The sequence below is a fragment of the Heptranchias perlo genome, unplaced genomic scaffold, assembly GCF_035084215.1.
Source record: "Heptranchias perlo isolate sHepPer1 unplaced genomic scaffold, sHepPer1.hap1 HAP1_SCAFFOLD_422, whole genome shotgun sequence".
Classification (NCBI taxonomy): domain Eukaryota; kingdom Metazoa; phylum Chordata; class Chondrichthyes; order Hexanchiformes; family Hexanchidae; genus Heptranchias; species Heptranchias perlo.
In genome coordinates this window covers 41,100-55,359 of record NW_027139434.1, presented here as the reverse complement: position 1 = coordinate 55,359, position 14,260 = coordinate 41,100, and the positions used below count along the sequence as shown (strand labels likewise).

General features: G+C 53.9%; 1 protein-coding gene across 2 annotated transcripts in view; it reads right to left on the bottom strand.

Annotated features, from left to right (window-relative positions):
- LOC137312342 (tripartite motif-containing protein 2-like) overlaps positions 1 to 14,260 on the bottom strand; it is a 116,756-nt gene that overhangs the window by 68,436 nt on the left and 34,060 nt on the right. Inside the window, exons 5-7 of one of the 2 annotated variants that reach the window (XM_067978914.1) lie at positions 9,425 to 9,528; positions 9,035 to 9,202; positions 1,788 to 1,968 (exon numbers count right to left, since the gene is read on the bottom strand). In XM_067978914.1, the coding sequence (XP_067835015.1) occupies positions 1,788 to 1,968; positions 9,035 to 9,202; positions 9,425 to 9,528 (453 nt within the window). The remainder of the gene's footprint in view (positions 1 to 1,787; positions 1,969 to 9,034; positions 9,203 to 9,424; positions 9,529 to 14,260) is intronic. The other variant, XM_067978915.1, reaches the window with a different exon arrangement.

Genomic DNA, 14,260 nt, shown 5'->3' with positions numbered 1-14,260 from the left:
AGCTGCTTCATCAATGACCTTCCCTCCATCATAAGGTCAGAAATGGGGATGTTCGCTGATGACTGCACAGTGTTCAGTTCCATTCGCAAGCCCTCAGATAATGAAGCAGTCCGAGCCCGCATGCAGCAAGACCTGGACAACATCCAGGCTTGGGCTCATAAGTGGCAAGTAACATTCGCGCCAGATAAGTGCCAGGCAATGACCATCTCCAACAAGAGAGAGTCTAACCACCTCCCCTTGACATTCAACGGCATTACCATCGCCGAATCCCCCACCATCAACATCCTGGGGGTCACCATTGACCAGAAACTTAACTGGACCAGCCATATAAATACTGTGGCTACGAGAGCAGGTCAGAGGCTGGGTATTCTGCGGCGAGTGACTCACCTCCTGACTCCAAAAAGCCTTTCCACCATCTACAAGGCACAAGTCAGGAGTGTGATGGAATACTCTCCACTTGCCTGGATGAGTGCAGCTCCAACAACACTCAAGAAGCTCGACACCATCCAAGATAAAGCAGCCCGCTTGATTGGCACCCCATCCACCACCCTAAACATTCACTCCCTTCACCACCGGCGCACTGTGGCTGCAGTGTGTACCATCCACAGGATGCACTGCAGCAACTCGCCAAGGCTTCTTCGACAGCACCTCCCAAACCCGCGACCTCTACCACCTAGAAGGACAAGAGCAGCAGGCACATGGGAACAACACCACCTGCACGTCCCCCTCCAAGTCACATACCATCCCGACTTGGAAATATATCGCCGTTCCTTCATTGTCGCTGGGTCAAAATCCTGGAACTCCCTTCCTAACAGCACTGTGGGAGAACCTTCACCACACGGACTGCAGCGGTTCAAGAAGGCGGCTCACCACCACCTTCTCAAGGGCAATTAGGGATGGGCAATAAATGCCAGCCTTGCCAGCGACACCCACATCCCGTGAACGAATAAAAAAAATAAAAAATACTCTCTGGAGTTTGGAAGAATGAGAGGTGATCTTATTGAAACATATAAGATTCTGAGAGGGATTGACAGGGTAGATGCTGAGAGATTGTTTCCCCTGGCTGGAGAGTCTAGAACTAGAGGGCATAGTCTCAGGATAAGGGGTCGGTCATTCAAGACTGAGATGAGGAGGAATTTCTTCACTCAGAGGGTGTGAATCTTTGGAATTCTCTACCCCAGAGGGCTGTGGATGCTGAGTCACTGAATATATTCAAGGCTGAGATCGATAGATTTTTGGACTCGGGGGAATCAAGGGATACGGGGATTGGGCAGGAAAGTGGAGTTGAGGTCAAAGATCAGCCATGATCCTATAGAATGGTGGAGCAGGCTTGAGGGGCTGAATGGCCTACTCCTGCTCTTAGTTCTTATTTTGTTACATTTAAGACGCTCCTTAAAACCTACCTCTTTGACCCAGCTTTTGGTCACCTGTCCTAATATCTCCTTATGTGGCTCGGTGTCAAATTTTGTTTGATAATCGCTCCTGTGAAGCACCCTGGGACATTTTACTATGTTAAAGGCACAAAATGAAAGGGAGTTGTTGGCCTCTCGCCCAGCTGCTAAACTCAGCGGGTGGGGGTGAGGGGAGGAGCTGAGATTCTGCGATTGGTGCTCAGTGTTTTGGTGAACTCTCGGTGAGGAATCGGTGGGAGAGACAGGATATTGGACACATCGGATAAAGTAAATGCAGGAGGTCGGCAACGAGTCCACATGCACCCAACCCACCGAGCAACGCAACGAGAGAGAGAGAGAGAGAGAGACATGCATTGTAACTCGATGGAATATTACCGTCCAGTGTACCTGCAAACTGTCTGTCTGCAGTGCCGCGCATTCCAAACCTGGTCACAAGCTTCCCATTGGACTGGAAGATGAAGACACAGCAAGCCTTGTTATCCACCACAATCAGGTGACCGTTGTGATCAATCGTCACTCCCTTTGGTCCCAACAACCGGCCAGCACCAATCTTACTCTGCGGAGAGAGAGGGGCAGAGGGAGGGAGAGAGGGAGAGAGAGGGGGAAAGGGACAGAGAGGGGGAGAGGGACAGAGAGAGAGGGGGAGGCGGGCAGTGAGAGAGGGAGAGAGGGACAGAGAGAGAGGGAGAGAGGGACAGAGAGAGAGGGGGAGAGGGACAGAGAGAGAGGGGGAGAGGGACAGAGAGAGAGGGGGAAAGGGACAGAGAGAGGGAGAGAGGGACAGAGAGGGGGAAAGGGACAGAGAGGGAGAGAGGGACAGAGAGAGAGGGGGAGGCGGGCAGTGAGAGAGGGAGAGAGGGACAGAGAGGCGGGCAGTGAGAGAGGGAGAGAGGGACAGAGAGAGAGGGGGAGGCGGGCAGAGAGAGAGGGAGAGAGGGACAGAGGGAGAGGGGGAGAGAGGGAGAGAGGGAGAGAGGGACGGAGAGAGGGACAGAGAGAGAGGGAGAGAGGGACAGAGAGAGAGGGACAGAGGGACAGAGAGGGGGAAAGGGACAGAGAGAGAGGGGGAGGCGGGCAGTGAGAGAGGGAGAGAGGGACAGAGAGAGAGGGGGAGGTGGGCAGAGAGAGAGGGAGAGAGGGACATAGGGAGAGGGGGAGAGAGGGAGAGAGGGACAGAGAGAGGGACAGAGAGAGAGGGGGAGGCGGGCAGAGAGAGAGGGACAGAGGGAGAGGGGGAGAGAGGGACAGAGGGAGAGGGGGAGAGAGGGAGAGAGGGACGGAGAGAGGGACAGAGAGAGGGACAGAGAGAGGGACAGAGAGAGGGACAGAGAGAGGGACAGAGAGAGGGACAGAGAGAGGGACAGAGAGGGACAGAGAGAGAGGGGGAGGCGGGCAGAGAGAGAGGGAGAGAGGGACAGAGAGAGAGGGGGAGAGGGGCAGAGAGAGAGGGGGAGAGGGGCAGAGAGAGAGGGGGAGAGGGGCAGAGAGAGAGGGAGAGAGGGACAGAGAGAGAGGGGGAGAGGGGCAGAGAGAGAGGGAGAGAGGGACAGAGAGAGAGGGAGAGAGGGACAGAGGGAGAGGGGGAGACGGGCAGAGAGAGAGGGAGAGAGGGACAGAGAGAGAGGGGGAGAGGGACAGAGAGAGAGGGGGAGAGGGGCAGAGAGAGAGGGGGAGAGGGGCAGAGAGAGAGGGGGAGAGGGGCAGAGAGAGAGGGGGAGAGGGGCAGAGAGAGAGGGGGAGAGGGGCAGAGAGAGAGGGAGAGAGGGACAGAGAGAGAGGGAGAGAGGGACAGAGAGAGAGGGAGAGAAGGACAGAGGGAGAGGGGGAGGCGGGAAGAGAGAGAGGGAGAGAGGGGCAGAGAGAGAGGGGGAGAGGGGCAGAGAGAGAGGGGGAGAGGGGCAGAGAGAGAGGGGGAGAGGGGCAGAGAGAGAGGGAGAGAGGGACAGAGGGAGAGGGGGAGACGGGCAGAGAGAGAGGGGGAGAGGGGCAGAGAGAGAGGGGGAGAGGGGCAGAGAGAGAGGGGGAGAGGGGCAGAGAGAGAGGGGGAGAGGGGCAGAGAGAGAGGGAGAGAGGGACAGAGAGAGAGGGAGAGAGGGACAGAGAGAGAGGGAGAGAAGGACAGAGGGAGAGGGGGAGGCGGGAAGAGAGAGAGGGAGAGAGGGACAGAGGGAGAGGGGGACAGAGGGACAGAGAGAGAGGGAGAGAGGGACAGAGGGAGAGGGGCAGAGAGAGAGGGGGAGAGGGACAGAGAGGGGAAGTGGGACAGAGAGGGACAGAGGGACAGAGAGAGAGGGGGAGACGGGCAGAGAGAGAGGGAGAGAGGGAGAGAGGGAAAGGGGGAGAGGGGCAGAGGAGAGAGGGAGAGAGGGACAGAGGGAGAGGGGGAGCCGGGCAGAGAGAGAGGGGGAGAGGGGTAGAGAGAGAGGGGGAGAGACGGGCAGAGAGAGAGGGAGAGAGGGACAGAGGGAGAGGGGGAGAGGGACAGAGAGAGAGGGAGAGAGGGACAGAGAGAGAGGGAGAGAGGGACAGAGGGAGAGGGGGAGAGGGACAGAGAGAAGGGGGAGACGGGCAGAGAGAGAGGGGGAGACGGGCAGAGAGAGAGGGGGAGACGGGCAGAGAGAGAGGGGGAGACGGGCAGAGAGAGAGGGGGAGACGGGCAGAGAGAGAGGGGGAGACGGGCAGAGAGAGAGGGGGAGACGGGCAGAGAGAGAGGGGGAGACGGGCAGAGAGAGAGGGGGAGAGGGGCAGAGAGATAGGGGGAGACGGGCAGAGAGAGAGGGAGAGACGGGCAGAGAGAGAGGGGGAGACGGGCAGAGAGAGAGGGGGAGACGGGCAGAGAGAGAGGGGGAGACGGGCAGAGAGAGAGGGGGAGACGGGCAGAGAGAGAGGGGGAGACGGGCAGAGAGAGAGGGGGAGACGGGCAGAGAGAGAGGGGGAGACGGGCAGAGAGAGAGGGGGAGACGGGCAGAGAGAGAGGGGGAGACGGGCAGAGAGAGAGGGGGAGACGGGCAGAGAGAGAGGGGGAGACGGGCAGAGAGAGAGGGGGAGACGGGCAGAGAGAGAGGGGGAGAGGGGCAGAGAGAGAGGGGGAGAGGGGCAGAGAGAGAGGGGGAGAGGGGCAGAGAGAGAGGGGGAGAGGGGCAGAGAGAGAGGGGGAGAGGGGCAGAGAGAGAGGGGGAGAGGGGGAGAGGGGCAGAGAGAGAGGGGGAGAGGGGCAGAGAGAGAGGGGGAGAGGGGCAGAGAGAGAGGGGCAGAGAGAGAGGGGGAGGTGGGCAGAGAGAGAGGGGGAGGCGGGCAGAGAGAGAGGGGGAGGCGGGCAGAGAGAGAGGGGGAGGCGGGCAGAGAGAGACAGACACAGAGAGATAGACAGACAGAGAGAGACGGACAAACAGAGAGAGAGAGAGAGAGGGACAGAGAGAGAGAGAGGGACAGAGAGAGAGAGAGGGAGAGGGACAGACAGACAGACAGACAGAGAGAGATGGACAGAGAGAGACGGACAGAGAGAGACGGACAGAGAGAGTCGGACAGAGAGAGTCGGACAGAGAGAGAAAGAAAGAGATGGACAGAGAGACAGGCAGAGAGAGAAACGGACAGACAGACAGACAGACAGAAAGAAGGAGAGGTAGACAGCGAGAGAGGGAGAGGGACAGAGAGAGAGGGAGAGGGACAGAGAGAGAGAGAGAGAGACGGACAGACAGAGAGAGAGAGACGGACAGACGGAGAGAGACGGACAGACGGAGAGAGAGAGACGGACAGACGGAGAGAGAGAGACGGACAGACGGAGAGAGAGAGACGGACAGACGGAGAGAGAGAGACGGACAGACAGAGAGAGTGAGACGGACAGACAGGGAGGGAGAGGAACAGAGAGAGAGGGAGAGGGACAGACAGAGAGAGAGAGACAGACAGACGGAGAGAGAGAGAGACGGACAGACAGAGAGAGAGAGACGGACAGACGGAGAGAGAGAGACGGACAGACAGAGAGAGAGAGACGGACAGACAGGGAGGGAGAGGGACAGAGAGAGAGAGGGAGAGGGACAGACAGAGAGAGAGAGACGGACAGACGGAGAGAGAGAGAGACGGACAGACAGAGAGAGAGAGACGGACAGACAGGGAGGGAGAGACGGACAGACAGAGAGCGCGAGACGGACAGACAGAGAGAGAGACGGACAGACGGAGAGAGAGAGAGACGGACAGACAGACAGAGAGAGACGGACAGACAGGGAGGGAGAGGGACAGAGAGAGAGAGGGAGAGGAACAGAGAGAGAGGGAGAGGAACAGAGAGAGAGGGAGAGGAACAGAGAGAGAGGGAGAGGAACAGAGAGAGAGGGAGAGGAACAGAGAGACAGACAGACAGAGACAGACAGACAGAGACAGAGACAGACACAGAGAGAGAGAGACAAACAGAGAGAGAGAGACAGACAGACGAGACAGAGAGAGATAGACAGAGAGAGACAGAGGCAGAGACAGAAAGAGAAAGAGAAAGAGAGGCAGAGACAGAGAGGGAGAGAGACAGAGAGGGAGAGACATAAAGAAAGAGAGAGGCAGAGAGACAGAGACAGAAAGACAGAGAGACAGAGAGCAAGAGAGATAGACAGAGAGAATGAAAGACAAACAGAGAGACAGAGGGACAGCAAGCAAGAGAGACAAACAGAGACAGAGACAGAGAGAAAGGGACAGAGAGGCAGAGGCAGAGAGAGAGACAGGAAGACAGACAGAGAGAGAGAGGGAGAGGGAGAGAGAGACCGAGAGAGAGAGGGAGAGAGAGAGTCAGAGGCAGAAACTCAGTGTGAGCTCGAGGAACAGCAGCTCATCTTTACAACCTTCCGGACTCAACATTGATTTCAATAACTTCAGATCATAACCACTGCTCCCATTTTTTCGGTCAGCTAGTTCTGGTAATGGTTCTGCTGCTGCCATTTACAGCTACTCCTGACCAATCTTTTGTTTCTTAACCTGTCCCATTACCGCCTTCCTTGCCTTGCACCATCATCCCTTTTGTCATTTAATCCTTTCCTCTCCCCTATCACAGACCTTCCCTTTTGTTCTTTCCTCCCCTCCTCTCTCTCCCTTTCCCTGGCTCTGTACTTGCTCAAGAACTTTAACTCTTTTAACATCTTCCAGTTCTAACGAAAGGTCCTCAACCTGAAACATTAACTCTATTTCTTTCTCCACAGATGCTGCCTGACTTGCTGAGCTTCTCCAGCATTTTCTATTTTTAATTCAGATTTCCAACATCCGCAGTATTTTGCTTTTGATTCAGCACGGGTTAGATACAGAGTAAAGCTCCCTCTACAGTGTCCCATCAAACACTCCCAGGGCAGGTACAGGGTTAGATACAGAGTAAAGCTCCCTCTACACTGTCCCATCAAACACTCCCAGGGTCAGGTACAGGGTTAGATACAGAGTAAAGCTCCCTCTACACTGTCCCATCAAACACTCCCAGGGCAGGTACAGGGTTAGATACAGAGTAAAGCTCCCTCTACACTGTCCCATCAAACACTCCCAGGGCAGGTACAGGGTGAGATACAGAGTAAAGCTCCCTCTACACTGTCCCATCAAACACTCCCAGGGCAGGTACAGGGTTAGATACAGAGTAAAGCTCCCTCTACACTGTCCCATCAAACACTCCCAGGGCAGGTACAGGGTTAGATACAGAGTAAAGCTCCCTCTACACTGTCCCATCAAACACTCCCAGGGCAGGTACAGGGTTAGATACAGAGTAAAGCTCCCTCTACACTGTCCCGTCAAACACTCCCAGGGCAGGTACAGGGTTAGATACAGAGTAAAGCTCCCTCTACACTGTCCCGTCAAACACTCCCAGGGCAGGTACAGGGTTAGATACAGAGTAAAGCTCCCTCTACACTGTCCCGTAAACACTCCCAGGGCAGGTACAGGGTTAGATACAGAGTAAAGCTCCCTCTACACTGTCCCATCAAACACTCCCAGGTCAGGTACAGGGTTAGATACAGAGTAAAGCTCCCTCTACACTGTCCCATCAAACACTCCCAGGGCAGGTACAGGGTTAGATACAGAGTAAAGCTCCCTCTACACTGTCCCGTCAAACACTCCCAGGGCAGGTACAGGGTTAGATACAGAGTAAAGCTCCCTCTACACTGTCCCGTCAAACACTCCCAGGGCAGGTACAGGGTTAGATACAGAGTAAAACTCCCTCTACACTGTCCCGTCAAACACTCCCAGGGCAGGTACAGGGTTAGATACAGAGTAAAGCTCCCTCTACACTGTCCCATCAAACACTCCCAGGGTCAGGTACAGGGTTAGATACAGAGTAAAGCTCCCTCTACACTGTCCCATCAAACACTCCCAGGGTCAGGTACAGGGTTAGATACAGAGTAAAGCTCCCTCTACACTGTCCCGTCAAACACTCCCAGGGCAGGTACAGGGTTAGATACAGAGTAAAGCTCCCTCTACACTGTCCCATCAAACACTCCCAGGGCAGGTCCAGGGTTAGATACAGAGTAAAGCTCCCTCTACACTGTCCCATCAAACACTCCCAGGGCAGGTACAGGGTTAGATACAGAGTAAAGCTCCCTCTACACTGTCCCATCAAACACTCCCAGGGTCAGGTACAGGGTTAGATACAGAGTAAAGCTCCCTCTACACTGTCCCATCAAACACTCCCAGGGCAGGTACAGGGTTAGATACAGAGTAAAGCTCCCTCTGCACTGTCCCATCAAACACTCCCAGTCCTGTATGAGAGACCAGGAGCTGGGAAATCAGCTCATGTGTCGATATTCGCCTGGGGAACCCAGAAGCCCGTTGAATGTGTTGTAACCGGCCATCGCAACTGAATTGAAGGTAAATATTTGAGCTTTCGGGTTTCACAGGCACCAGATTGACCAGGAATCATGGAGGGTGGGATCGATCATGGGCCCTGGAACAAATCGGAGGGGGGGGGTGGGGGGAGGTAGACAACATCGGGTGGGCCTTGGAGAAGATTAGTGGGGTCGATGGCGAGGGTCCCGGCGGCCAGTGGCGGGGGTCCCGGCGGCCAGTGGCGGGGGTCCCGGCGGCCAGTGGCGGGGGTCCCGGCGGTCAGTGGCGGGGGTCCCGGCGGTCAGTGGCGGGGGTCCCGGCGGTCAGTGGCGGGGGTCCCGGCGGTCAGTGGCGGGGGTCCCGTTACCCGGGTGAGCTTGTTGGGTCTGGATGAAGCTCCCCTGCTCCCCCGGGCCCACAAGCAGTGCAATAAAGACCCTCACTCACCTCATGGACCCGGCCCTTCCCACCTGCTTTCACCTGACATGAATTGGAAATGATGGGAAACCCCAACAGGTAAAGTTAAATTTGTTTATGTCCAATACACAAAATATGAAGTATCTCCATGAGGTCCATTGCCCCTTTCAGTATCGACCCGCCGGATTTAAGTGGGGAGGGGGAGCCAGGGTGGAGACACGCTCAAAAAACTTTACATTTTCACTGCCCACCCACCCCCAACCCACCCGTTCCTGGGGGTTACAATTACCCCCAATGGCACTAAAATGACATTGGGAAAGAGGCCATTCGGCCCACACAGTCCGTGCTGGATATCCTCCACAGTCTCTCTCTCCACCACCCCCCCCACAAACCCCGCAGTGTTCCCCCCGGGTGAGCGAGGTTCCTGATACCTTGAACTTGCCGTCGGAGGAGAAAGTGCTGACCCAGCGATTATCGTAATCGGCGACGATGATGTCACCGTTGGGGTCGACCGTAACCCCCGTCGGTCGCTGCAGTTGCCCCGGAGACCGGCCCCGAACCCCGAAACGCAGCTTGAACTGCCCCTCATTGGAGAACATCTAGGGGGGAACAGGGAGGTCATTAACAGCTGGAACATCCCTCATAACACCACCTCCCCAGAGAGGGATAAACCCCAATAAACCCCCCACCCCCGCTGCCCAGTATGTGGGGCTCAGTCCCACCCCAGGTGGGATCAGCACAGGCCGGGTCGGAGCCTGGGCCTTTCCTGGCCTGCGTGTGCCGGGATCGGTGGAGTGCGACCAGCCTTGTTGCTTGGTTACCTGGATACACTGGTTGTTGCTATCGGCGACCACGATGCGGTTATTCCCCGAGGCGGAGATTCCCTGCAGGTTGGTGAATTCCCCTTTCTCCCGGCCTCTGGTCCCTGACACCAAAAAACACACCAGAGGATTAACATCTGAGTAAAGAACCCTCAAACCAACGTAGCAATGGGCCCTGGCGACGGCCCACGGCAACAGGCCCCAGCGGCGGCCCACGGCAACAGGCCCCAGCGGCGGCCCACGGCAACAGGCCCCAGCGGCGGCCCACGGCAACAGGCCCCAGCGGCGGCCCACGGCAACAGGCCCCGACGATGGCCCATGTCAAGAGGCCACGGCAACAGCCAACAGCAATAAGTCATGGCAATGACCCACAGCAAGAGGCCACGGCGACGGCCCTCTGCAACAGGCTCCAACAACGGCCCATGGCAACGGACTTTGACGATGGCCCACGCCATTGGCCCACGGCAACAGGCACCCCTACCCAGTCTGGGCCTACATGTGACTCCAGTCCCACACTGGTTGACTCAATGCCTCGGGGAACCAGGGATGGGCAATATTTACGGGCTTCCCAGTGTCACCTCCATCCTGAGAACAAATCAATAAAGTATAGTTTCGTACATCAGGATTCCATTCTGTCAGGTTTATTTTAGAATATAGAGTATTGGCAGTTAGAATATCGTACCCAACTCTAGGAAGGATTACAAAGAATTTACAGCCCAGAAACAGGCCATTCGGCCCAATTGGTCCACCCGAGTCTCCTCCTTCACTACTTGTTTCCCCTGGCTGGGGGGTCCAGAACGAGGGGTCACAGTCTCAGGATACGGGGTAGGACATTTAGAACTGAGATGAGGAGAAATTTCCTCACTCAGAGGGTGGTGAACCTGTGGAATTCTCTACCACAGAAAGCTGTGGAGACCAAGTCACTGAATATATTTAAGTAGGAGCGAGATAGATTTCTAGACACAAAAGGCATCAAGGGGTATGGGGAGAGAGCGGGAATATGGTATTGAGATAGAGGATCAGGTTCGAAGGGCCAAATGCCCTACTCCTGCTCCTATTTTCTATGTTTCTATGTTTCATCTCACCCTATCACCATATCCTTCTATTCCTTTCTCCCTCATGTGTTTATCCAGCTTCCCCATAAATATATCGACACTATTCACCTCAACTACTCCTTGTGGGAGTGAGTTCCACATTCTCACCACTCTCTGGGTAAAGAAGTTTCTCCTGAATTCCCGATTGGATTTATTAGTGACTATCTTATATTTATGGTCCCTAGTTCTGGTCTCCCCACAAGTGGAAACATTTTCTCCACGTCTACCCTATCAAACCCTTTCATAATCTCTTTTCGAGAGAAAAGAGTCCCAGCCTGTTCAGCCTTTCCTGATAAGGATATCTTCTCAGTTCTGGTATCATCCTTGTGAATCTTTTTTGTATCTTCACCAATGCCTCTTTATCCTTTCCATAATATGAAGACCAGAACTGTTCACAATACTCAGTAAGGCCTTCGATAAAGTCCCCCACAGGAGACTGGTCAAGAAGGTACGAGCCCATGGAATCCAGGGTGCCTTGGCACTTTGGATACAAAACTGGCTTAGTGGCAGAAGGCAGAGGGTGATGGTCGAAGGTTGTTTTTGTGACTGGAAGCCTGTGGCCAGTGGGGTACCACAGGGATCGGTGCTGGGTCCCTTGCTGTTTGTGGTCTACATTAACGACTTGGATATGAATGTAAAAGGTATGATCAGTAAGTTCGCTGATGATACAAAAATTGGTAGGGTGGTAAATAGCGAGGAGGATAGCCTCAGTCTGCAGGACGATATAGATGGGTTGGTCAGATGGGCGGAACAGTGGCAAATGGAATTTAACCCGGAAAAGTGCGAGGTGATGCACTTTGGAGGGACTAACAAGGCAAGGGAATACACAATGAATGGGAGGACCCTAGGCAAGACAGAGGGTCAGAGGGATCTTGGTGTGCAAGTTCACAGATCCCTGAAGGCGGCGGAACAGGTAGATAAGGTGGTAAAGAAGGCATATGGGATACTTGCCTTTATTAGCCGAGGCATAGAATATAAGAGCAAGGAGGTTATGATGGAGCTGTATAAAACACTGGTTAGGCCACAGCTGGAGTACTGTGTGCAGTTCTGGTCGCCACACTACAGGAAGGATGTGATCGCTTTGGAGAGGGTGCAGAGGAGATTCACCAGGATGTTACCAGGGCTGGAGCACTTCAGCTATGAAGAGAGACTGGGAAGATTGGGTTTGTTTTCCTTGGAGCAGAGGAGGCTGAGGGGGGACATGATTGAGGTGTACAAAATTATGAGGGGCACAGATAGGATGGATACTAAGGAGCTTTTTCCCTTCGTTGAGGGTTCTATAACAAGGGGACATAGATTCAAGGTAAAAGGCGGGAGGTTTAGAGGGGATTTGAGAAAGAACTTTTTCACCCAGAGGGTGGTTGGAGTCTGGAACTCACTGCCTGAAAGGGTTGTGGAGGCAGGAACCCTCACAACATTCAAGAAGCATTTGGATGAGCACTTGAAATGCCATAGCATACAAGGCTACGGACCAAATGCTGGAATATGGGATTAGAGTAGACAGGGCTGATGGCCGGCGCGGACACGATGGGCCGAAGGGCCTCTATCCGTGCTGTATAACTCTATGACTCTATGACTCTATGTGTGGTCTAACCAAGGTTCTATACAAGTTTAACATAACTTCTCTGCTTTTCAATTCTATCCGTCTAGAAAATAACCCGAGTGCCTTTTTTATGGCCTTATTAACCTGCGTCACTACTTTTAGTGATTTGGGTATCTGTATCCCCAGATGTCAAGGCCTTGGCGAGGGAGCAGACGAGATTCCCTAGGCTGATCACAGGGATGAGAGGGTTTAGTTATGAAGAGAAACAAGAGAAACTGAACTCTTCATTAGAACAGAGAATGTTAAGAGCAGATTTGATGGAGCTGCTCAAAACGTGATCAGGAAGATGAGGGGATACTATTTCCCTGGTCGGTGAGTCGGTATCTGGAGGGCCAGAATCAGCGACAAATGGAAAGGAAAGAAAGACAGACTTGCATTTCTCCAGTGCCTTCCACCACCTCAGGACGTCCCAAAGCACTTTACAGCCAATCAAGCACTTTTTGAAGTGTAGTCACTGTTGTAGGAAACACAGCAACCAATGTGCGCACAGCAAGATCCCACAAACAGCAATGTGATAATGACCAAATCATCTGTTTTAGTGATGTTAGTTACAAGAACATAAGAACATAAGAAATAGGAGCAGGAGTTGACCATCCGGCCCCTCGAGCCTGCTCCGCCATTGAACAAGATCATGGCTGATCTTCTACCTCAACACCATTTTCCTGCACTATCCCCATATCCCTTGATGACTTTAATATCTAGAAATCTATCGATCTCTGTTTTGAATGTACTCAATGACTGAGCCTCCACAGCACTCTGGGGTAGAGAATTCCAAAGATTCATCACCCTCTGAGTGAAGAAATTTCTCCTCATCTCATTCCAAAATGGCCGACCCCTTATTCTGAGACTGTGACCCCTGGTTCTGGACTCCCCAGCCAGGGGAAACATCCTCCCTGCATCTACCCTGTCGAGCCCTGTAAGAATTTTGTATGTTTCAATGAGATCACCTCTCATTCTTCTAAACTCTAGAGAATACAGGCCGAGTCTACTCAATCTCTCCTCATACGACAGACCCACCATCCCAGGAATCAGTCTGGTGAACCTTCGTTGCACTCCCTCTATGGCGAGTATATCCTTTCTTGGGTAAGGAGACCAAAATTGTACACAATACTCCAGGTGCGGTTTCACCAAGGCCCGATGTAATTGCAGTAAGACATCTTTATTCCTGTACTCAAATCCTTTTGTAATAAAGGCCAACATACCATTTGCCTTCCTAATTGCTTGCTGCACCTGCATGTTATTTCTTTGCATTCGTTCATGGGATGTGGGCGTCGCTGGCGAGGCCAGCATTTATTGCCCATCCCTAATTGCCCTTGAGAAGGTGGTGGTGAGCCGCCTTCTTGAACCGCTGCAGTCCGTGTGGTGAAGGTTCTCCCACAGTGCTGTCAGGAAGGGAGTTCCAGGATTTTGACCCAGCGACGATGAAGGAACGGCGATATATTTCCAAGTTGGGATGGTGTGTGACTTGGAGGGGAACGTGCAGGTGGTGCTGTTCACATGTACCTGCTGCTCTTGTCCTCCTAGGTGGTAGAGGTCGTGGGTTTGGGAGGTGCTGTTGAAGAAGCCTTGGCGAGTTGCTGCAGTGCATCCTGTGGATGATACACACTGCAGCCACAGTGCGCCGGTGGTGAAGGGAGTGAATGTTTAGGGTGGTGGATGGGGTGCCAATCAAGTGGGCTGCTTTGTCCTTGATGGTGTCGAGCTTCTTGAGTGTTGTTTGAGTTGCACTCATCCAGGCAAGTGGAGAGTATTCCATCACACTCCTGACTTGTGCCTTGTAGATGGTGGAAAGGCTTCGGGGAGTCAGGAGGTGAGTCACTTGTCGCAGAATACCCAGCCTCTGACCTGCTCTTGTAGCCACAGTATTTATGTGGCTGGTGCAGTTAAATTTCTGGAGATGGTCATTGCCTGGCACTTGTCTGGCGTGAATGTTACTTGCCAGTTGTCAGCCCAAACCTGGATGTTGTCCAGGTCTTGCTGCATGCGGGCTCGGACTGCTTCATTATCTGAGGGGTTGCGAATGGAACTGAACACTGTGCAATCATCAGCAAACATCCCCATTTCTGACCTTATGATGGAGGGAAGGTCATTGATGAAGCAGCTGAAGACAGTTGGGGCTAGGACACTGCCCTGAGGAAC